Source organism: Xiphophorus couchianus, chromosome 5 (genome assembly GCF_001444195.1).
Source record: "Xiphophorus couchianus chromosome 5, X_couchianus-1.0, whole genome shotgun sequence".
NCBI classification, from domain to species: Eukaryota; Metazoa; Chordata; class Actinopteri; order Cyprinodontiformes; family Poeciliidae; genus Xiphophorus; species Xiphophorus couchianus.
In genome coordinates, this window is record NC_040232.1 from 40,467,934 (window position 1) to 40,491,731 (window position 23,798).

Genomic DNA, 23,798 nt, shown 5'->3' on the forward strand with positions numbered 1-23,798 from the left:
CATCATATTTCATGGATTGCTTCAAAATAAACTGACACATCTAAATATTCATGTATTATTTAACTGTTTGTTTGTGATAGTGTTTAGATCTCTATAGGCATCAGCTATGCATACATGTGTACATGATGTACCTGGGATCCAGATGTGCAGAAATCCTGTTTGAATACTTTTTTCCACCTTGCTGAAATATGGCTTTCACTTTGCATCTCTGGTTCCAGGACTGCTTAGCTTTAATAACCTTCACTTATCCTAATATGCGCTTATGTCTTTTCAGTATCTCTGCAAGTGCTAGTTACACTTTGGTGGTTATCTTGCAGATCTAGAAGATGTGATATGTATATAAACATGATGTAAAGTAGGATCCACATTTGTTTTAAGGGCTTTACCATAAACAATCTTGAAACACACAATTGTATTTGTGTTCCTGATGTCAGTCATTCAGTTTCTACACAAGACTGTAAAGTAGTTGTTTTTTTTGTCTTGTATATATTTGTAATTCCAAATTGAATCAAAGTGCCAACTGGAAAAAACGTTTGGCTTCATGGGGGAGAACTAGTGTAAGGAGGAAAAAAATTGTAATTTAAAGAAAAATAATTTTTATATTGCGATGTTGCTACTTTAATGCATAAGAGGGCAGCACTAGAATAGATGATCAAGCTGATGCCTTCAAGGACGATTGGGGAAAAAAACTTTATGTAGATCATCTAGACGTATAGTACCACTTTTCACTAGTTAAAAGAGTTACTTTCAGTTTCCCTTATGATTCTCAGTCACTTCATTTTAACAAAAATGTCCAGTTTTTTCCACACGTCTGTGTTAAATGGTAGTGTGAGAATTTACGAGTAGACTTGAATGCAGCATTCACCCCTGACACTGTATCGCGGGAAATTCAGTAGCACCCAGGCGATGTTTTTGTCGTTTGGATTAGAGATAAACTGAATATATATACTGATATATTGCGGTTAAACTACCCAAACGTTGTTACCGGTGTAACTGGTGCAGTCCCGCCTGAAAATGGTAAGTAAATGTTTTCTTAGTTCGGAATTGATGATCAGCGTTTGAGGCATTCGTGAACCTAGCCAGCAACGAGTTCTTTTTCAAGCTAGATTATAATGAAACGCCACCCGACTGTCTGCTGTTTACCAACTAAAACCCAGAAGATATTTTTCACAAACCTAATGGTGACAATGACTGATGGCTATCTATTTTACGGGGCTAAATCTAAAGTCAACGTTAAGTTAAAAAGAAAGAGTAGACGCCACATTCGTCATGTCGCCAACCATATTCAGAGAGGCAAATTCGTCAAAGGGGAAAAATTACATTAAGCTAAATAGTTATAGTTTGTTATATAGAGTACTAGTAATGGTGATGGCTAATAGAAAACCGTAAAATGACTGCAAATCATTCTAAGACGGAACAGACGAGACAAAACAACTTATCTTAATTTACCTCTAAAATGTACCAATCCACTAAATTAAAATCAAGTATGCTTATAGTTCAGATGGATGTGTTTTGGTGATTATTTAAACTGTAGATTAATTACACAGGAAGCAATTTGTTGGTGATTTATTGGTTTCTAATGTTTTGGGATCATCATTTGGATCTGTTGCAGTCAAAAAAGAAAGGACTCAGTTTGGAAGAGAAGAGAACTCGGATGATGGAGATTTTTTTTGAATCAGTAAGTTTTTCAGTCACTGGTGAAATAAATGACTCTTATTCATGGCATGAAAAAAATTCTACTGTTCCAGTCCAACTTACAGCAGTTACACACTGAAGTACAACGAAACCATCTTCACTCTTTTGTTTGTAAATGCTGTACAATATTCTGACAAAAATTCTTAAAGCCTGAAATATTATACTGCCTTTCAGTCAATTTGTCTCAATAGAGACAAATTATTGTTAAAAATGATGTTGATGATGATGGAGAGGTTGTCATATCAGGTCTCCTGATGGGGTGAGTATTCAGATGATATAATTTGTAGTGAGAGTAGGAAGCCGGTGGAAGAGTCTAGAAAGAAGAGAAATGAAAGATCTTTTCAGTTTGTTGTGTAAAATGTGACTAAAAACCTTACTGTAGCATTCAGTCAACTTTGAGAAGGCTGGGACTGATGGTAAAATGGTGATTTATTAAAGCCATCCTTGTATGTCATCAACCACCGTAAGAGCTAAACAAGAAATAAAAATTACAATTGTTTTCACCGTTGATGAAGCAAAACTCATTACATTGATACAATTCCTTTCATTAATCATTAATTAAGCAATCAAAATTAAAATACTTAAATAAACTTCAGTCACCGTTACCGTGTTCCCTTTTTGACTGAGTTGCTTTTAAAACACAATCAATGGAAAGTTAATCAACAGTCTGATGCGTAACAATGGTACTTGACTTTGTATTTTTGCATTATTATGATGTAAAACACTTTGAAATGCGTTGTTGCTGGAAGGTGCAGTACCAATAACATTTTATTGATTTATATTTTAGAAAAAAAAACATAAAAATTATATAAATCTGGTCTTAGTAATCACATTTTTTTTTTATATTGAATTGCTTGTTTGAAAAGCAGCACTGCTATTGGAAATGAGGAACTAATGCTAATACACTGCCTGGCCAAAAAAAAGTCGCCACCAAAAAATGGTCACACTCTAATATTTTGTTGGACCGCCTTTAGCTTCGATTACAGCCTGCATTCGCTGTGGCATTGTTTCAATAAGCTTCTGCAGTGTCACAAGATTTATTTCCATCCAGTGTTGCATTAATCTTTCACCAAGATCTTGTATTGATGATGGGAGAGTCTGACCACTGCGCAAAGCCTTCTCCAGCACATCTCAAAGATTCTCAATGGGGTCAAGGTCTGGACTCTGTGGTGGCCAATCCATGTGTGAAAAAGATGTCTCATGCTCCCTGAACCACTCTTTCACAATGTGAGCCCCATGAATCCTGGCATTGTCATCTTGGAATATGCCCGTTCCATTTGGGAAGACAAAATCCATTGATGGAATAACCTGGTCATCCAGTATATTCAGGTAGTCAGCTGACCTCATTCTTTGGGCACACAATGTTGCTGAACCTAGACCTGACCAACTGCAGCAACCCCAGATCATAGCACTGCCCCCACAGGCTTGTACAGTAGGCACTAGGCATGATGGGTGCATCACTTCACCTGCCTCTCTTCTTACCCTGATGCACCCATCACTCTGGAACAGGGTAAATCTGGACTCATCAGACCACATGACCCTCTTCCACTCCTCCAGAGTCCAATCTTTATGCTCCTTAGCAAACTGAAGCCTTTTTTTCTGGTTAGCCTTACTGATTAGAGGGTTTCTTACGGCTACACAGCTGTTCAATCCCAACCCCTTGAGTTCCCTTCGCATTGTGTGTGTGGAAATGCTTTTGCGTTCACAATTAAACATACTCCTGAGTTCTGCTGTTGTTTTTCTTCGATTTGATTTGACCAAACGTTTAAGTAATCGCCGATCACGATCATTCAGGATTTTTTTCCGACCACATTTCTTCCTGGAAGACGATGGTTCCCCAACATCCTTCCAGTTTTTAATGATGCGTTGGCCAGTTCTTAACCCAATTCTAGTAGTTTCTGTAATCTCCTTAGATGTTTTCTCTGCTTGATGCATGCCAATGATTTGACCCTTCCTAGAGATCTTGCTAAGCTCGGCGGTCGGTGCACTGAGGTCGTGTAGCGGGGTTTTGTATTAAAAGATGTTAAGTTGACAGGAACTGTAAAATATTACTGAGTAATTTATTTATCTTGAAACCAGGTTGCTATGTATTGCAAATTTTTTGCCCAGGTCCCTCTTGAAAATGAGATCTAGATCTCAATGGGGTTTACCTGATTAAATAAAGGAATAATAAATAAATAATAAATAATTATGTTACTGGAAAACATTGCCGGCAATACTTACACCCACAGCTATAGAATTTTAAAAACAACAAATAATTTAAAAAATACAAGTAAAATACAGTAAATATCAATTATTTGCTCTTTTGTTAAATCCAAATTAATCAGTTAGTGGATCTAAAAACATTATGTAATGCTGATCACATTTAGAACCGACCCAAGGAATAAATGAACTAAGAGAATATCAATTCTGTTAAATTTGATTTAATTGTTTCAGCATAAATAAATTAAAATATTTTAAATTATATATCATTTAAATCTAAGATTTTAAGGAGCTGGCAAATGTACTTCAAAGAACAATCTTCATAGTTGGATTGTTTTGTTACCATAGCAACCATCCGATGGTCTCAGTTTAATCTTTGAGTTTTAGTTGTTTGTTCACAAATACATCTTAGTAAACTACAATTACATTTGACTGCTTGGCCAATTAAACTAGGCCCCCATGGTGAAATGATGTTAGAGGTGTTGATGTTTGCAGCAACAGGGGACCCTAAGTCAAATTCTGCTCAAGGCCTCATTCAACATTGGACTGGCCCTGCATGATGAGCTAGACCCGCTGCACAGCTCAACTATGCTGCTGGATGTAGAGGAGCAAAGGGGAGGTTTAATTTATGTGGCTTTAGTATCTCTTCTACTTCGTGTCTGTTGAGTTTTTAATAAGCACCACAGAGACTGCTTTCGTTGCCTGAGGTTCATGGGACTTTCTGTTCTCTGTGCGGCCCCGCAGCAGCTCTACCTGACTTTAAGTTGACAAAGCATTTGATATACATTGTGTCGCCGCAAAAAATAAACTATTTCAGGAATAATTTTGCCCTGCCAGTGAAATGCTCACCACAGAAGAGACGCTTGCAATCTGGCTTATTTAAAATAAAAAATAAAAATAAACAATTTTCTTTTTAATAAAAACAAAAACACACAATGCTTAGCCTGGTGGGGGGCATGTAAAGCATGGCGGACCCACCAGGCCTGTAACAAACTGGGGGAAACCCTGCATTTTTTTCAGCTCAACTCATTTTAGGGAATATAAATATTTTCCCTCAGCAGAGAATCATCTTGCCTCTTCATTTTATTTCCTCACAGGTTTATTTTTGTTCAACATTACTAATCTATGGTGGATGAAATATGAATTGGCCTTTACCACTTCACATAGCAATTTAGATTTTAGAACAAACTATAATTACATAAAAAATTAAGACCTAGTTAAATTTGGTTTTGTCTTGTAATTTTACAGTGCCTCTAAAAATGTATTCAGCTCCTTGGATATTTTATTCTTTTATTGATTTACAAATCACTCATGATCAACAACATTTTTGATAAAAACATTTACAAAAAAATCCCTCATGTGAAAACTGATTTCTACAAAAATAAGGACAAGTAGAAATAATTTAAATATAAGAGATTTACACATGGACCATATTCATTGCTTTTCTAGATGATGGATTTGCCTGAATTCTGGGGGATGTTTATTGCATTAGAGGTTTTTTGTTTCTGATACTTTTCAATAGCCTTTTCTATGAGTGTTCTTTAGCCTTCATGCTATAATGACATACTGATGAACCAGTGAGTGTCTCTTAAACCACAATCACTTCACTCACTTCAATGATCTCCATTCTACTCATTTTGAGATGACATCATTATGTTATGTTAATATATTAAATATTGGGCTGCAGAGTGGCGCAGTTGGTAGCACTGTTGCTTTGCAGCAAGAAGGTCCTGGGTTTGATTCCTGGCCCAGAGTCTTTCTGCATGGCGTTTGCATGTTCTCCCTGTGTATGCGTGGGTTCTCTCCGGGTACTCCGGCTTCCTCCCACAGTCCAAAAACATGACTGTAAGGTTAATTGGTTTCTCTAAATTGTCCGTAGGTGTGAGTGTGTATGTGCATGGTTGTTTGTCCTGTCTGTCTCTGTTTTGCCCTGCGACAGACTGGTGACCTGTCCAGGGTGACCCCGCCTCTTGCCCGGAACGTTCACTGGAGATAGACACCAGCACCGGTCCTGACCCCACTAGGGACAAGAGTGTTAGAAACTGAATGGATGTTAAATATTTTTTACCTGTCGTTATTTTATGGGAATCGGTTTTCACTTTGATGTTATAGGTTTTTTTTTTTGTATTTTTCTTTGTCAAAAGAGCCAAAGTTTAATGATTGTTTTGCAAAAGCAATAAAAATGGTAGCACATCCGAGGGAGTGAATATTTTTTGTAGTAAATTCTATTTTAACAAACTGGAATATTTCCAAAATATTTTTAGAATTATTTGTATTCTATTTTAATGTAAAACACTTAAACTATGTGAGTGATGGTCTAAAAAATTTCTAATCTTTTTTTAGAGCCACAGTTAAATTTCCTTTAAGTATTTTAATTGCATGGTTACAGGAAACATACCCAGCACAACCTGGGGATTAATAAAAATAAAAAAAACCCTGGGGATTAATGTCACAAAAAACAATTATTGTCCATATTCCTGTAATAGCATCCATAAAACCTAAATATAAACTGATCCACATGTAGACAGAAGTTAAATGTCTTCTTCCTCCTGCATATAACCAGTAAGAAGTTCTTAAACATGTTTTTTTTTGTTCTTTTAGAAGGACGTGTTTCAGCTTAAAGACATTGAGAAGATTGCTCCCAAGTCAAAGGGCATTGGTGAGTAAATATAAACAGTTTTCAAAAGAAAGTCACTTTCACTTTAAAAAAAAATTAATTACAGTAAACAGAAAAAAATCTAAATCAAAAATATTTCATAAGGGGGTGACTACAGGACTACATGAATCCTGTTGAATTAACACTATGAAGGTGTGTACATGTTATATTCAGAAGATGTGAGTTGTAACATTTAAAGTCTGATAGTAATGCAATATATACAAATAGTGTGAATACATAGGAGGGATTTAATGTTCTCTACACACAGACATTGTTCTTGCTGAGACTTGCAGGGAACGTAATTAAGTCAAGCAGGTTGTTTTTCTTTCCAGAGCTCTGAAGTGTTTACCTGAATCATGTCAGAGTTAAAACCACTCCTTAACTATGTTAATACCCTCATTTCAAATAGAAATATGTTCAGTGTATTTGTTTTAAACAGTATAGTTACAGCTATACCTACTGCTGTCATGTTGGGGTCTACTTTTCTTGCCCACATGCAGAACACCACAGGGAAACGGATAATCAGTAAAAATGGTTTATTGAATAATCAGAAAATCAGCAGAGGTGCGTCTGCTCCAGGAAATACGGCTCTCGGGAAATGCGGCACACTATGGAGGCAACAGAGAGAAGGTGATTTCGAGGGCGTCGGAAAAGGGAGTGAGGGAATGAGAAACGGACTGATCTTACTTGCAGAGTAGATGGTGAAAGTCCGGGAGGGTTTAACTGTTGGATCGAGGTCGTTTAGTCCAAAGGGTTTTCTCAATGGGTCCGGGCTTATCTGAGAACCAGCTGGGCCCAGAAGCTGGCGGTGGAAGGCGGACAGGCAGGCTCTGGCGGGCTGGAGACAGAGGAGTGTTCCGACTGACGAACGGCGTTTCCAAGGGAAGGACTCGGGCAACCAGTGGGTAATCTCCACGGCGTCACGAGGGAATGGGTTCCGGAAAACCAGGGGGAAAAATTCCCTTAACAAAGGAACTCAGCGTCTCGAGGAGGACACCTGGAGGAGGAGAACAACGAGAGGAATTACTCGGGAAGTTACTCAAGTGAACAAAGAGCTTTCACTGGAGGGCTCTGACTACCATTGCTGGCAAACACTCAGGCATCGAAGAACCGGCAGTCAGCTCCTCTTGAGCTCCAGAGATGATGAGGAGATGTCGAACAGGTGTGTTGGAGGTCGGCACGCCCCGCCAGGAAAAGCAGTCTGTGGCGCCATCTGGTGGAAGGTTAGTGACTAGCCGAACAAAGGACCCAGACACGAAAACCCCCCCAAAACCCCAGAATCCAACAGTACCCTCCCCCTCGACGGTCGCCACCTGGCGGCCAAGAAGGGAGAGAGCAACGGTAATCAGCAATAAGGGACGGGTCCAAAAGGAATGAGCCGGGGACCCAGGAATGATCCTCCGGACCGTAGCCCTCCCAGTCAACGAGGTACTGCCAACCACGACCCCGCCGACGGGAGTCCACGATACGGCGGACAGAATAGGCCGGATGGCCATCAACGTCTCGGGCGGGAGGAGGGGGCTCGGAAGGAGGGCACAGCTTGCTGGCCTGTACGGGCTTAATCTGTGAAACGTGAAAGGTTGGATGTATGCGCATGGTAGAAGGGAGGTGAAGACGAACCACAGACGGGCTGATTACCGATGTGATCTCGAATGGGCCGATAAACCTGGGAGACAGTTTTTTCGACATGGATTTCAGCGGTGTGTTACGTGAGGATAACCGTACTCTCTGACCTGAAGTGTAGACGGGGGCCGGGATCCTTTTGCAATCTGCTTGGCGCTTGTTTTGCTCCGCTGTGTGGTTGAGGGCGTGGACCGTACTTCTCCAAACCCTTTGGCAGCGACGGATGTGATGTTGCACAGAAGTCACAGAAATGTCCTTTTCCTCAGAGGAGAGCAGCGGTGGTTGGTATCCTAAGGAAACTTCAAACGGTGAAAAACCTGTGGCAGCGGAGGTGTGACTGTTATGAGCATACTCCACCCATGGAAGGAATTGACTCCAGTCAGTAGATGTGAAGCAGCGGAGGGTCGACTCTAATTCCTGGTTCATGCGCTCTGTCTGGCCATTAGTTTGAGGGTGAAAACCTGAATTTAAAGAGACTTTAGCCTCAAGTGCAGAACAGAAACTCCTCCAGACCCGGGAGATGAACTGAGGCCCGCGGTCCGACAGGATCTCCTGCGGGGTTCCATGCAAACAGAAAACGTGTTTCACAAGCAACTGGGTGGTCTGAAACGCATTGGGTAACCTCCTGAGAGGAACTAAATGACAGGCTTTCGAAAAATGATCAATGATGGTGAGTATGGTTGTCATACCTTTGGAGGGAGGTAAGCCAGTGATGAAGTCTATGGATATGTGGGACCAGGGACGGCTGGGAATATGTAGAGGTTGGAGGTAGCCCGAAGGAGGTCGATGGGACGGTTTGTTCCTTGAACAGATGGAGCAGGCCAGAATGTATTCTTTGACATCCTTGTGTATGGACGGCCACCAGAACCGGCGGTTAATAAGGGCAATGGTGCGTGCGACTTATACCTGGGTGTGCTGAAAATTTGGAGGCGTGAATCCAATTAATAAACCGGGCTCTAATCGTGGAGGGAACGTAGATCCTGTTAGACGGACATGACTCTGGGGTAGGTTCAGATTGTTGGGCTTGTTTAATTAAATCCTCTATTTCCCAAGTCACTGCGGCTACAGTGCAACTGGGGGGAAGAATAGAGGCAGGAACCTTATCAGTGTCGTCTGGAGAGTGGACTCAGGACAAAGCGTCGGGTTTGATGTTGCGGGAACCGGGACGAAAGGAAATGGCTAGGTTGAATCTAGAGAAAAAAAGTGACCAGCGGGACTGACGTGGATTGAGCCTCTTAGCAGATTGGGGGTAGGACAAATTTTTATGATCAGTCCAAACTAGTACTGGGTGTTCCGCCCCCTCCAGCCAGTGCCGCCACTCCTCCAAGGCCAGCTTTATGGCCAATAATTCGCGGTCACCCACGTCATAGTTGCACTCCAGGGGGGATAGTCTATGGGAGAAAAAAAGCACACGGGTGAGTCTTGTTGTCAGAAGCAGAAATTTGAGACAGCACCGCCCCGACCCCAGAATCAGAAGCATCAACCTCAACAATAAATTGCTTCGTGGGGTCTGGTTGGACTAGCACAGGTGCTCTGGAAAAAAGACTCTTGAGTTTCACAAATGCTTTATCTGCTTCTGGGGTCCAACTGAAGTGGATCTTGGAGGACGTTAGAGCTGTTAACGGTTGGGCAGTTTGACTGTAGTTGCGGATAAATCTGCGATAGAAGTTAGCGAAGCCTAGAAACCTCTGAAGTTGCTTCCGCGTCTCGGGAATGGGCCAGTCCAAAACCGCCTTGATCTTCTCCTCCGTGGGCCTTACCTGTCTGCCTTCTAGAACGAACTCCTGGAAGGAGACAGATTCTTTATGGAACTCACACTTCTCCGCTTTAATAAACAGTTTATTCTCTAGTAGGCGTTGGAGGACGAGCCGGACATGTTGTCTGTGTTCTGTGAGGTTCTTGGAATAAATGAGAATGTCATCCAAGTACACAAAAACGAAAACATTCAGAAAATCTCTCAGAACGTCGTTGACGAGAGCTTGAAAAAAATGCTGGGGCGTTTGATAAGCCAAAAGGCATGACTAGATATTCGAAGTGACCGAGGGGTGTCTTGAATGCCGTCTTCCACTCATCCCCCTGACGAATACGGAGTAGGTGATAGGCATTTCTGAGTTCTAATTTAGAAAAAAATTGTAGCACCATGGACCGGTTCAAAGGCGGAGGACAACAGGGGCAAGGGATACTTGTTTTTTACAGTGATCTGGTTCAACCCACGATAATCAATGCAAGGGCGGAGAGAGCCGTCCTTCTTGCCCACGAAAAAGAACCCCCCCGTAATGGAGAGGAGGACGGGCGGATAACGCCGGCAGCTAATGAGTCTTTTATGTACTTTTCCATAGTTTCGCGTTCTGGTCGGGAAATGTTGTAAAGGTGGCTGGAAGGAAGAGGTGCACCAGGAAGGAGATCTATTGCGCAATCATAGGGTCTGTGAGGAGGAAGAGACAGAGCTTTGGCCTTGCTGAAAACTGGAGCTAAATCGTGATATTCAGGTGGAATTGTGGACAGATCGGGAGGATGCACTTGTTTCGGCTCAGACGGTGACGGACCTGGTGGAACTGCAGAACAGAGGCAGGATGAGTGACAGAACGTGGACCACGATTCGACATGACGGTTAGCCCAGTTAATGTGAGGATTATGTCGTTGAAGCCAATTGAAGCCGAGGATTATAGGGGAGTTAGCTGAGGGAAAAACAAAGAAGGAAATAAATTCTCCATGGTTTCCGGAAATGACTAATTGTATAGGCTTGGTCTGATGGGTGATCTGAGGAAGGGCCTGGCTGTCGATAGCGGTGAATCGAAGAGGAGCGGTGAGGGGAATGGTTTCGATGGCCAACTGCTGAACTAAAGTGGTGTCTATTAGGTCCTGCTCACAACCTGAATCGACTAAATCGGACAACTGGAGAGATTGGTCTTCATGGATCAGGGTAGCCGGTAATAGCAAGCGAGGAGAGTCGTTATTCTGTTGATGGTCCGCCACCCTCCTTGCCCCTACTGGCGGACCTGAGGGTTTAATCGCTCAGGACAGTGAGCGGGGAGATAAAATGACCGGGGAGCCCGCAATAAAGACATAGGCGAGAGGTCATTCTTTTATGTCGTTCCTGCGGGGTGAGGCGAGTTCAGCCGATTTGCATAGGCTCAGTTTCTGAAGAGCCGGGAGGAGCTGAATCGGATCTGAGAGGTAAGGAAGCGGTGGAAACTCTTACGGGAGTGTCTCTACAATTTCTCTCTTTAGCTCTGGATGGTAATCTTGAGTCTAAGCGAATTGTTAGACTTATTAGCTCTTCTAGGGTTGCTGGTTCGTCGAGCGTGGCTAATTCGTCTTTGATAGACTTATTCAAAGCGTGAAAATACGCGCTCTTTAAAGAGGCGGTATTCCAGCCAGAAGCTGCTGCTTTTATTCTGAACTTGATGGCGAAGTCGGCCACCGTTCGCTGTCCCTGTTTAATTCTTCATAATTCTCTGGAGTGAAAAATTTTATCATGATCGTGGCTGAACACCTGCTTAAACTCTCTTAAAAATTCCTCAAAGGTGCAATCATAATCGGTGGGCGAGGGGAACCTGGCCTCGGCCCAACTCAGCGCTTGGCCCGACAAGAGAGAAAGGACGTAGGCAATTTTGGCGCTATCATGGACAAACCTTTGCGGAGAGTGATTGAAAATTATGGAACATTGTAAAATAAAACCTTTGCATTTGTCCAAATCCCCAGAAAATCTTTCTGGCGTCGGTGGGTGGATCTCCGAAAACGTGGAACGGACTGGAGGATCTGGATCTGGAGCTGGGGTAGGTTCGGGAGCTGGAGACTGTGGAACAGAGTTTTGCAAAAAATTCATTAATTCGTTCAACCATCGATTGGTCTCGATCTGACGGGTATTAAGTTCCTGGAGGGCTGATTCATGGGATTGTAATAGTGCATGTTGCTCTGTAAGAGTTTTCCTAATGGCGTCTGCTGGGCTAGGATTTTGGCCTGAGTGTTCTGTCATGTTGGGGTTTACTTTTCTTGCCCACATGCAGACCACCACAGGGAAATGGATAATCAGTAAAAATGGTTTATTGAATAATCAGAAAATCAGCAGAGGTGCGCCTGCTCCAAGAAATACGGCTCTCTGGAAATGCGGCACACTATGGAGGCAACAGAGAGAAGGTGAGTTCGAGAGCGTCGGAAAAGGGAGTGAGGGAATGAGAAACGGACTGATCTTACTTGCAGAGTAGATGGTGAAAGTCCGGAAGGGTTTAACTGTTGGATCGAGGTCGTTTAGTCCAAAGGATTTTCTCAATGGGTCCGGGCTTATCTGAGAACCAGCTGGGTCCAGAAGCTGGCGGCGGAAGGCGGACAGGCAGGCTCTGGTGGGCTGGAGACAGAGGAGTGTTCCGACTGACGAACGGCGTTTCCAAGGGAAGGTGCGGGGACTCGGGCAACCAGTGGGTAATCTCCACGGCGTCACGAGGGAATGGGTTCCGGAAAACCAGGGGGAAAAATTCCCTTAACAAAGGAACTCAGCGTCTCGAGGAGGACACCTGGAGGAGGAGAACAACGAGAGGAATTACTCGGGAAGTTACTCAAGTGAACAAAGAGCTTTCACTGGAGCGCTCTGACTACCATTGCTGGCAAACACTCAGGCATCGAAGAACCGGCAGTCAGCTCCTCTTGAGCTCCAGAGATGATGAGGAGATGCCTGTTGGAGGTTGGCACGCCCCGCCAGGAAAAGCAGTCTGTGCCGCCATCTGGTGGAAGGTTAGTGACTAGCCGAACAAAGGACCCAGACACGAAAAAAACCCCAAAACCCCAGAATCCAACAACTGCTCAACATGTTTATGATGGTTCTGCTATCTATAAAGTTATGTTGAGATTGAGGGAACGCAGGTGAGCATCACTCAGTTTAAAATTGCTCACTGGTTTTATGCAAATCAGTTTCTTTCAGCTAAAGATATTTTGAAAAATCAAAAATTTATTTCTACTTCAGTCACAAGTACAGTGCAGACCAAAAGTTTGGACACACCTTCTAATTCAATGGGTTTTCTTTATTTTCATGACTATTTATAAGGCAAGAAATCCCACTTATTAACCTGACAGGGCAGGTTGACCTATGAAGTGAAAACCATTTCAGGTGACGACCTCTTGAAGCTCATCAAGAAAATGCAGAGTGTGTGCAAAGCAGTAATCACAGCAAAAGGTTGCTACTTTGAAGAAACTAGAATATAAGGGGTATTTTCAGTCTTTTTACACTTTTTTGTTTAGTGCATATTTCCACATGTGGTATTCATAGTTTTGATGCCTTCAGTGTGAATCTACAATGTCAATAGTCATGGAAAATAAAGGAAATTCATTGAATTAAAAGGTGTGTCCAAAGGTTTGGTCTGTATTGTAGATTAATTTAGAGTCAGTGTTAGCAGCATGCTTATTCTAGAAAAAAAATAGAAAAGTCAAAGTTAAAAGTTCCCTTAAGTTAAAGATTTGTAACTTGTAACTAATTGAACACATGAAAGAAAGTTGTCATAACTAACGCAAAAGAATTAAGTTTGATTTGATGTAAATAAGTCCATAAGATGAACTATAGCCCAAATACACTTTCTAAAGTGTTCTCTAAATAGTGTATTTTTAGAGTACACTTTTTAGAGTGCACTCTCAAAAGTGGAATTGCAATTTTCTATAGAATCAATTTGTTTCTGTAACTGTGCCCTGGAGCAGCTGCCAAGCCTATGGGGAAGAGTTAGGATGAGAATAGGGCTGTTGGAACTGATGGTTGATCCTAAGATGAGAAACATTATTTTAACTCTAAATATTCTAAATGATTTATTATGTGCTAGAGGTTTAATACTTGCAAACACACTGCATAAACACAAAATCCTACAAAGTATTTTTAGTCTAATTTGTAGTACTTATATCTTAATACACTTGAAATAAGACAAAACAAACTTACAAGTAACTTTTTAGCAAGATCTAGGACAGGGGTCTCAAACTCGCGGCCCTCGGGCCAACTGCAGCCCTCGGGACGATAGTTTGTGGCCCCCGCCTTAATATGAAAGTTTAATGTTAGTGTGGCCCGCGAGTTTGATATATTTGGCACTTTTCAGTGTTGTGTGAACTTACCAATCACGGTGGAGTATATTGCTCTCGGGGGCAGGACATCGGCCGGGCCTATTTGCATTTTCTATTTGTCATTATTTGCATGCGGTACATGCGCAATTTCCGCGGCCGCTCCCGCTTGACGTGCTTCAGCATCCAGTCTAGACCCGGAAGTTGCTGATCAGTGTAACGTAATTAAGGTTAGGCGATGTAACGCTTGGGTTGTGTTTAAGGGAGGAGAGGAGGCGGCAGATTCGTCAGGACGGTCAAAAACTCACAACCACACTGGTACTGGGAATTCCCCAGTGTTGTCCTTTAATAAATACGCTCTTCACCAACCTTACAAAGCCCGGTTGAACGGCTGCTATATTATCAGACATGAAAATTGAGCAGCGTCCAAACAACCCGTAACATTACTAAAAAGTTAGGGAGCTAACATGTCCGTCTAGCACGTTTCTCCCACGCTCTCTACAGAGAAGCCGTGGCGCATACTTCTGACATCATTAGCAATACTAGAGTATCTTAAAAAGACACTACACAATTACGGCTGTTACAGCGCCTGACTACGGCCAAATATGGTAATTGGCAATCAGAAAGGTTCGGCTGAGGAGACCGTGTGTGTGAATGCCAGCCTCACCCAGACTCTACCTCCAGCGGCCACCGGGTAAATTGAGTTTGAGACCCCTGATCTAGGAGCTTGATTTAAATAAATATTTCCTTAAAGTTGGGAAAGAAGTACTAGTTCTATTGGCAGATTATGTCACTTATAACAAGACAGTTTTGCCTAAAATACTTGGTAATATTTTGTGATTTTGTAGTGTCAATCAATTAAAAAATATAATAATCAGATTAATCACACTCCCACAGTTGTGGTTCTTGCAGGAATGGTGCTGCGTGTAAGCCCCTTCTGCTCTATTCCAACCAACTAAAATGCAAGCATTTATCATATATAATATATATATTTATTTTTTTATTTTTAATTTTTTTTGCGGCAGGAGAAAGCAGGTAATGTAATCCCCTTTCAGCAACTAAGGAAAACTTACTCCACTACTCATGCATGCAAGTAGTTGTAAACTTGTTCAGGACACAACTTACATATATGATATATGTAATTTTTACTGATGCTGCCCTAGGCAGCTGCCTAGGTAGCATATATCAAAAACTGCCACTGTATGCATGTTTCCAAAATATTATTTAACATCTCAAACCATTTTATTCTCATTTTTCCAGACGTTAATATTCAGGAAAGCTGTAAGGAAGTCAGAATTGGAACTTGTGTGATGAGGCGGCAGTCTCTTGTTCCCCTCCAGCCGAGCGACTGGCGTAATTCATGCATGTGAAATTTTGAGCTTGTACACGTAGATGTGAACTCGAGGGCTAGAGACGAAACACAAGAAAGTCGAAGAAATTTCAGCTTTTGTTGCTGTTTGCTGTGTTACTCCCAGTGTGTTGAGTCGACAACGTGCTGCTTTGAAGTAGGTAACCCTCTGCCACAGAGGCTTTTAGGTCAAATAGTAGTTTGATTAATCTTCATTATGTTATATTAACGCAGTAAAATTTTCTCATTAATCGCACTCGTTGACGTTGGCAGCCCCAATTGCAATACATCATGCATAAATAATTAAAATCTCCAGTCTGCTCTGTCCCTTCTTATAGACGTTTCACTGTTGATTCTCCAGTCCAGTCTGTTGTCCAGATGAACACAGAGGGATTTATATTCCTCAACCACTTCCACTTCTTTTTCCATGATGGTAACAGGATTTGATCTGACCCTGTTCCTCCTGAAATCAACAATCATCTCCTTTGTTTTGTTCAAAATTACGATGAGATGATTGTTCCCACACCATGACACAAAGCGGTCCACCAGCTCTCTGTACTCAACTTCTTGTCCATCTCTGATAAACCTGACAACTGCAGAGTCATCTGAGTATTTCTGTAGATGACGGATGTCAGACTTGTGCTGGAAGTCTGAAGTGTACAGAGACAAAAGGAATGGTGAGAGTATAGGGCCTTGTTTTGCTCCTCTGTTACTGACCACCTGGTTAGACACACAGTTCTTCAGTCTCACAAACTGTGGTCTGTTTGTGAGGTAGTCATAGATCCAGGAGATTGTTGAGGCCTCCACCTGTGTCTTTTGGAGTTTCTCACAGAGCAGATCAGGCTAAATTGTGTTAAATGCACAAAAGAAATCAAAAACATGATCCTCACAGTGCTGCCTGCTTTGTCCAATGGTGCATCCATGTTAGTTTGAGAATATATTTATGTTTCCAGTTTCCTGAGCAACCATGAGCTTGTTTGGTGTTAAAGCGGCCCTCTGTGTTTCTGCTGCTGCTTTACCTCCTCTCAGCAGCTTTTGTTGTCAGTGTGAAAGGAACCAGCAAAGCATGAGAGTATCACATTTCACCATTAACAACATTCAAGATGTACTGTAACTTCTGCTCATGCAGCAAACTCTCTAGACACATTGTTAAATCATCAACCTGGCTATAGCTGTGGATCCCAGAACTGATCCAGTAGAGCTCTGGAGAAGTAAAACCCGACAGTGATGATCCTCAGGAAAACACTATATTATCCCTGATGCCAAATACGGCTGACCTTGTAGTTCTTTTATAAATCTCCAAGTAGCCTTATGTCCTGAGAGAAGCATGCCTGGACTGTTGTCCTCTAACCTTTCTGCTTTCAGCTCCAATGACTGTGAAGGAAGTGCTACAGAGCCTGGTGGATGACAACATGGTGGACTGCGAACGAATCGGCACCTCCAATTACTACTGGGCTTTTCCCAGTAAGGCCTTACATGCTCGCAAGCACAAACTGGAGGAGCTGAAGAAACAGGTGACAGATGGTTTTTGTGTTGCTGCTGACAGGTTGTGTGCAGCAACAGGTCTCTTTTTCTGACAGTCTATTTATTATAAATGATTTTAAACTGAGGAATAGTGTGACGGAACATTTTAAAACACTTAATACCTTAATGTGTCTTGATACTGCTAACTAGCACACACCTAACAGATGACTCATCTACACACCTAACAGATAACTCAGAATAACTCACAGATAACTTCTTTATTTTTAGTAAAATCTGTAACTGATGATGGGAGGAGATGAGATTTAATTTTCCAGCAGGCTTTTTTTGTCTGCTTCTCTGTGCTCAGAATGATGCTGCCAACTGTAGATTACAGTAAAGAGGTCAGGATGCAGAAAATAGCTTAGAAAAACTTCTAAAAGACACAAGAAGAGGCAGTAAATATCTGTATTTTGTTGTTGTGCTTTAAAATGCCAGAACCTCAGTTCTGGCATTTTCTGATTTATTTTAAAGGCAGATAAATCAGAGTTTAAAATACATTGTAACTCATTTCTCTCAGTTTAGCTGAGAAAACGTCTTGGTTTTCTGCTCATCTGTAGGAGGTTTTTAGTGGCATAAAAGTCACTCTGCTGCTCTTTGACGCTCTTGTGGTCTGTGATGACCCACTTCCCTCTTTGGTTGCCTGGTTGACAGATGGTGTAATGTTAATTTAGCAACTGCAGAGAATGTCAGCTGCCATTTTTTCAGAGGCAAACCAACAGTGCGTTGTGGCACAATGTGAATTTCCTACAAGTATGTGCTGTCATACAGTCATATAGCTGCACTGATGGCTTCAGATTTTATTAGCGGCGCAAATTACTGATTATATTGGTGGAGTCAAATAGTGAAAAATATTTTCTATTAATGTTATTAGTAGAAAATCAATCTGATTATTAAAATAATCGCTAGCTGCATCCCAAACACAGCTTGGTACTTGGATGACTTTAGTTGTGCCTTTACATTCCAGGTGAGAATAACCCATTTGTTTACAAAATATAATAATGATTATTTGGACTGAAACGGTTAATTGTGATGAATCAGTTATTGAAATAATTGCCAACTAATTTAGTAAACAATTAAATGTAGAATACGGACTCAAAAATCCATTTACTTAAAGAACAGCACAGCTAGTGCAGTAATGAAGCAAAAGAAGTGCAAAAATTATAAGTCCAGCAGACAGGGCTGTGCTTTTCATATGTGTAATTTTTAGGTATTTTTTTTAGCTGCAGATGCATGATTTGCTACAAATGATCAAGTGTCACTAAAGGAATGCTGTTCTTGCAATTTAGGCAAGAAATTGTTATTCTTGTTTATTTGCATATTTTCATGTATTTCTGATACCATATAAAAAAAGGCTCAAGTGGTTTAATGAAAAATCTGCACAATGGGCTTTTTATTTCTCTTTTATCCAATCACTAAAATAATCGTTAGCTGCAGCCCTAATGGTGATTAAAAATATTTTTCACATTTTCTAGTTAATGTTTGAGTTCAAACCCCTTTCATATGGTACCTGTAAAACCCACAGGCTTTAAAATGATGAATGGACAGGCATGCATTAATTTATAGGCAGAAGGTTAGATTATAATATGGACAAGTGATGGGTAGTCTGGCTGATGGATGGATAACTATAAAACTTTGCATCTATTATTTAAGCTACAGTTTTAAAGCTCTTATTGCATCAATTTACTTTTTAAAATGTAGATATTGTTCATAATTAATAAAGAACACAGAATAAATTATGAAACTGCATAAGATTTAAAATAAATTCTAGAATTATTTAGACCTTGAAAATATTGAATTAAACTTCTTAAATTTCCAGACTCTTCAAGACTTTATAGAAAGCTTGATGTTGTTTTCTTGTTTTTGTTTCTTTTACAGGCTTCTGATGCAAAGCAGCGAAAAGTTTCTGTAGAGAAAACAGTGGAAAAGTCAAAAGTGGGACGAGAAGGAACGGTAAGATCAAGTGGTATCAAAGAACCTTCACACAGCCATCCAGTTTAGTGCATGAGAATCTGTCTAACAGGCTGTGGGTGTGTGTGGGGGGCGGGGGGGGTGTGTGGGCGTGTGTGTGTGTGTGTGTGTAGAAAGAAAGAAGCTCCCTGCTGAAGCAGCTGCAGTCTCTGAGGGAAGAGCGAACGAATCTGCAAGCCGAGCTGGAGAAGTACCGCGAGTGTGACCCAGACGTCATCAAAGCGATGAGTGAGTCTAGTCACCCACATTACCTTACAATTTGTTCAAATGATTACATGATTAATCATTGTTTTGAACATGTTAAAAGACTGATATTTTCTTCCCGTTCAGAGAAAGCAAGAAGACTATTTTGAAACGTCACACATCTGATGTTTATTAGTTTACTGCCAGTTGTCTTCTAAGAGTCTGTAGAGCAGGCGTGTCCAAAGTCGGTCCTCAAGGGCCGGCATCCTGCATGTTTTTGTTCTCTCCCTGGTTGTAGTAACAACCTTCTCAGCTTGTCAATGTTCTCCTAAGGCCTCTAATGAGCCATCATTGGATCCAGGTGCGTTAAACCAGGGAGAGAACTAAAACACACAGGATGGCGGCCCTCCAGGACCGACTTTGGACACCCCTGCTGTAGAGTGAGCAGCAAATTCACACAACATGTCACCCTAAAGCTTTCATACACACCCTTCTGTTTATTGAGAATATCTCTTTGTATAGCAGGGCTTCTTGCAGAAACAAGGGCTAATAAGGTGTAGGCTTGGTCATTTGTTCACTCAATGAGCAAAAAGTTTTCCCCCAGAAAACTTGCTAAGCCTGGTGGTCAGGGCACTGAGGCGGTCCACTGGTGGTCCACCGTATTTTTGTATTAAGAAGCTAAGTTGACATGAAATGTAAAACATATTACTGGGTAGTTATATGTAACAGGACAGCATTGCCAGTGAAATGGTATTTAAACCCACAGCTATACAGTAGAGTCTTAAAAACATCAAATCAGAAATACAATTAAAATGAATATCAATTATTTGCACTTCTGTTTAAGCCAAATTAAGACAGCGGCTCCATAAGGTCCCCCATGGCTTCAGGGGCCCTATAAACGCTAATATTTTAACACAGACCACAGATACATAAATATAACATTTGTTTGTTGAGATGATCAATGCTTCTAAATTGCTTCTAAATGCTTCTAAACTGAGTTCTCAGGATCTTCTCCTGAGAACAATCAGGAGTCAAGACTCATGAGTCTTGTGTTGGAGGTGGTGCAAAGTGTCCAGGTGTACCTAATCAATACAGAACTGCCATTCCCTTTGTGAATGGTACACTGACAAGCACATACAACCTGAATAATGTCATTAAACCAGTCGTATTGCCTCAGAATGAACAATTCAGGCCTAATTTCATTTACATGGACAACAATCCTGCATCTTATCAAGGTGGCATCATCAGGGAATGGTAACTAGAGTCTAAGACTCCTTGAACGAAATGACCTAAATCCTATAGAAAACCTCTCCACTACAGTGTTAAAGAAAAATAGGTGGATGCCATGTCTCTGGAGACAATGAGTCAGCTTGTAAACACGAAAAGAAGTCGTCAAGATGTAATTGATAATCAAAGCCATATGATGCATAGTTAGTGAGACAATGACTTTTTTTGTTGTGGCATACCCACCACTGTTGTTGATGTTTGTTTTAAGACATTGAGTTGAGAAAACCACCGCTGCATGCTTCTCCTTAAATGCCCTACTTGTTCTTTCATAGGCTTACCTTGCTTCTTCAAAAATCATAGCCATTTGTTACGACATAAACTTTAAACAATGCAATGCAAATGCTGATGACAAAATGTGTCTTTCAGGAGAGTCAAATGTTGTAGCAAAAGAAGCTGTCTCCAGGTGGACAGGTAAGTTCTTGATATGTTTTTTTTTTTGTACAACTAGATATTATCTGTAATAACTGGTGACATTAAGATACACAAATCTCCAAATTTGCTGAAGTAAACTTGGTTCAAACCACTTCAGTGAGTGAATGTGAAACATTACTTTCCTTGTGGTTTACCTATGATTATGAAAAAAAGTCTTTGAGCCTTAGTTAACTGACATTCAAATAAATCAGCTCACAAAACAAACTTGTACATATTATCTGTTGAAATGTACAGAACATATTTTATTTTCCTGCTGTACGTAACATCTGTCCTGCCGTTAGGTGCAGTTAGCTGATGAAATCTTAATTCTTTGCAGTTTGTAACTTTAACCGAATTTGTAGACCCGCCCACACAAGCATGTGACTCATTTCATCACTTCTGTTTTGTCTAGAGGACTGAAGTAGAAGGTAAAAGTGTTAGTGGGATTTAGTATTAATTGGTGGAATTTCTGCAAAACAGACTTTTTGCACTTGCAAACTTTGTAGAGGTATTTTGTTTTGCATCAGCAAATATCTCCTTTGTTGCCTCTCTGACATTGCTAAGCAACAGTGGAAAACAGAAACAGAGTACCTCATTTTCAATATATTTGTTGCCATAATTAACCAAATCTTTTCTAGATGCTGCAGGTAAGTTAATATCTAAGAGTAGTTCTCCATTCTCTCCAGCCAAAACCTCAATGATGACACAAATGGTTTTGTGTCTATGGACTTTACAGGAGTTTCTAGGAATTAAACATCTTTCTCCTGTTTCCTAAGTGACTTTGCTTTAAAATGGGGTAGCACTGCTCGGGTATACTACTTTTATATACTTTTTGTCGGTTTTATGTTTTATCAATATTGGATTATTTCTTCTTTCAGACAATGTTTTTGCTATCAAGTCTTGGACAAAAAAGAAGTTTTCTTTTGATGACAGCCGCATCAACAAGGCCTTTGGCATCCCTGAGGACTTTGACTACATGGACTGATTGGGATATCCTCCACAGAGAGAAAAATGTTTATTAGAGATTTTGTTTGAACCCAGTTTTCCTGGTGACTTAATTCCAAGTTTTGCTGTGTTCCCTGGAGCAAAGATGATGCTGCAGGATTCAGTTGGCGAAATCACAAACGTCTTGAAGAGAGACGTTTGTGATTTCGCTAACCCAGATGGATTCATCAGTAGAGACGGTGCATAGGTGCAACTGGAAAAGACAGTCAAGCATTAGTAATTGAGTAGTGGCAGGGTTGGGGGGCATCTTGTGATTAAATAAGTAAGCAGACTGTAAACAGGTGTAAGTAAGCACCTGTTTGAATGAAAACTGATGATGGAAAAGAATCAACTCTCATTGCATCTGGATCTTCAATTGGAGCATTTACATGTCTTCTACAGATGAATTGGGATCAAGTACTAGTGTACTGTTCCTCTTAGATTTTCCATTTTAGTCACCTTTGAGCAGCCTTGATTTAATGCAGTTGGACAAATACCAGAGTAAAATGTTGAAGAAAAGTTTAAGTAATAGTTTTGTAAATATTTACTACTTCAGGTGCAATAAAGTTATTTCATTACAAAAAAAGTGAGCATGAGTTGCATAGTCTTTGTACCAGCTGAGGTTATCACTGTTTAAATTTTGGATACTTTGTTTTTTTTACACCAGATTTTCCATTTTATGTCTATGCAAAATCTGTCATTAAAGCATTTCTTCTACCAGAGCTGCACAATTCTTTTCTGTAGGTAGAAAAAAGGGAACTCTCTTGTCTTAAGGCATCTAAAATGACTGTTGCCCTGTTTCCTCTCTTTGCTTTCTGTTTAAACAAATGCAAAACGGGTATTTGGTTGTTCTGTGTTTACTCATCTGACCTAGTTGGTGCAACTTGGTTGGCTGATTTAAATTTGGAATGTTTTATGTGTGGGCAGCACCGTACTACATTTGTTACAGCAGACTGGTTTTTGAGCAAAGTCTGCATTTTTAAAAATTCTTCCCACTGTCTTCTTGGGTTCCCTCTTTGTTAGAAAAACCTCCATATTATTACTGTTTTCTTTGAATTGACTTATGGGAGTGACTGTGTTGATCCTGTGATGGGCAGGCAGTGCAAACCGGGTGTAACCCACCTGATGACAGCTAGGATAGGCTCCAGCCCCTCCTTGAGCCTAAACAGGTTCTGTGTACTTTGTTTTTGCAGTAGCAGATGCACTGTCTTTAAAATCTGGTGAGGCTCAAAGTCAGGTTTGTTTTCTGTACTGCTGTTTGCGGCAGTACTGAAGCAGCTGAAAAATGCGCTCCAGTTTTTAGAGCGCTGACACACCCACATGTGTGAAAAGTGGCGTCATGCATGTACTTGTGCAACCTGTCCCAACTATGATTCATTCATCTGACGATGCCTGGTAACACTTTGATTACAGATGGTGGAGTTCTACTCACTGACTTCTGGGGAACTATAAAATGCAGTTCCCTCAGCCTCAGTTCCCTTGAGACATCTAAGTATTTGCTCATAGACAAAAGCAAATGTTTTCTTGTAGTGATTATTAAATTAATGCTCAGTAAGAAAGTGTTATTTTCCAAATGTCAACAATACTAACAATACACATCCCACAGTACCTTTTTTGTGAAAATCTAATATAAACATTTCCAACTTGTTGTCTCAGATCCCTAATTCATTTATTAGACTTTTAGGTCATGAGCTCATAAAGCTGAAAACAAACAGTGATTCTAGTTTTTGAATGGAACTTTGCATATGATGCAAATGAAGTGCTGTTGAGTTCAGCGATCATCCAAAATGCTTATATCAAAACTATTAGTTTTACATATATTGAGTCTTACCCAGTGAGGTTTTCCTTACTAACCACACATGGAAACAAATTAAATCATGAATA

At 40.8% G+C, this 23,798-nt stretch overlaps 1 protein-coding gene across 3 annotated transcripts; it reads left to right on the forward strand.

The window, feature by feature from the left end:
- The first annotated feature begins 507 nt into the window (after positions 1-507).
- On the forward strand, positions 508-22,636 carry mnd1 (meiotic nuclear divisions 1 homolog (S. cerevisiae)). Of its 3 annotated transcripts, XM_028019144.1 has the most exons (8): positions 508-1,017; positions 1,613-1,678; positions 6,499-6,556; positions 16,923-17,071; positions 18,957-19,031; positions 19,163-19,277; positions 20,886-20,930; positions 21,809-22,636. In XM_028019144.1, the coding sequence occupies exons 1-8, from the start codon at positions 1,015-1,017 to the stop codon at positions 21,913-21,915; spliced, it is 618 nt and encodes a 205-aa protein (XP_027874945.1). In that variant the 5' UTR covers positions 508-1,014; the 3' UTR covers positions 21,916-22,636. The 3 variants fall into 3 exon arrangements, with proteins under 3 accessions (XP_027874945.1, XP_027874946.1, XP_027874943.1); XM_028019145.1 differs by lacking the exon at positions 1,613-1,678; XM_028019142.1 differs by lacking the exons at positions 508-1,017; positions 1,613-1,678; positions 6,499-6,556 and adding an exon at positions 6,630-7,183.
- The last annotated feature ends 1,162 nt before the right edge of the window (positions 22,637-23,798 follow it).

What these genes read in the sequence shown, in the direction of transcription:
- mnd1 (XM_028019142.1), top strand. Translation starts at nt 6,910, where the DNA reads ATGTCAGAGTTAAAACCACTCCTTAACTATGTTAATACCCTCATTTCA. An exon ending in ATGGAGGCAACAGAGAGAAG is followed by an intron (nt 7,184 to 16,922) that starts GTGATTTCGAGG and finishes TTCTGCTTTCAG; the next exon opens with CTCCAATGACTGTGAAGGAA. An exon ending in TGGAGGAGCTGAAGAAACAG is followed by an intron (nt 17,072 to 18,956) that starts GTGACAGATGGT and finishes TTTCTTTTACAG; the next exon opens with GCTTCTGATGCAAAGCAGCG.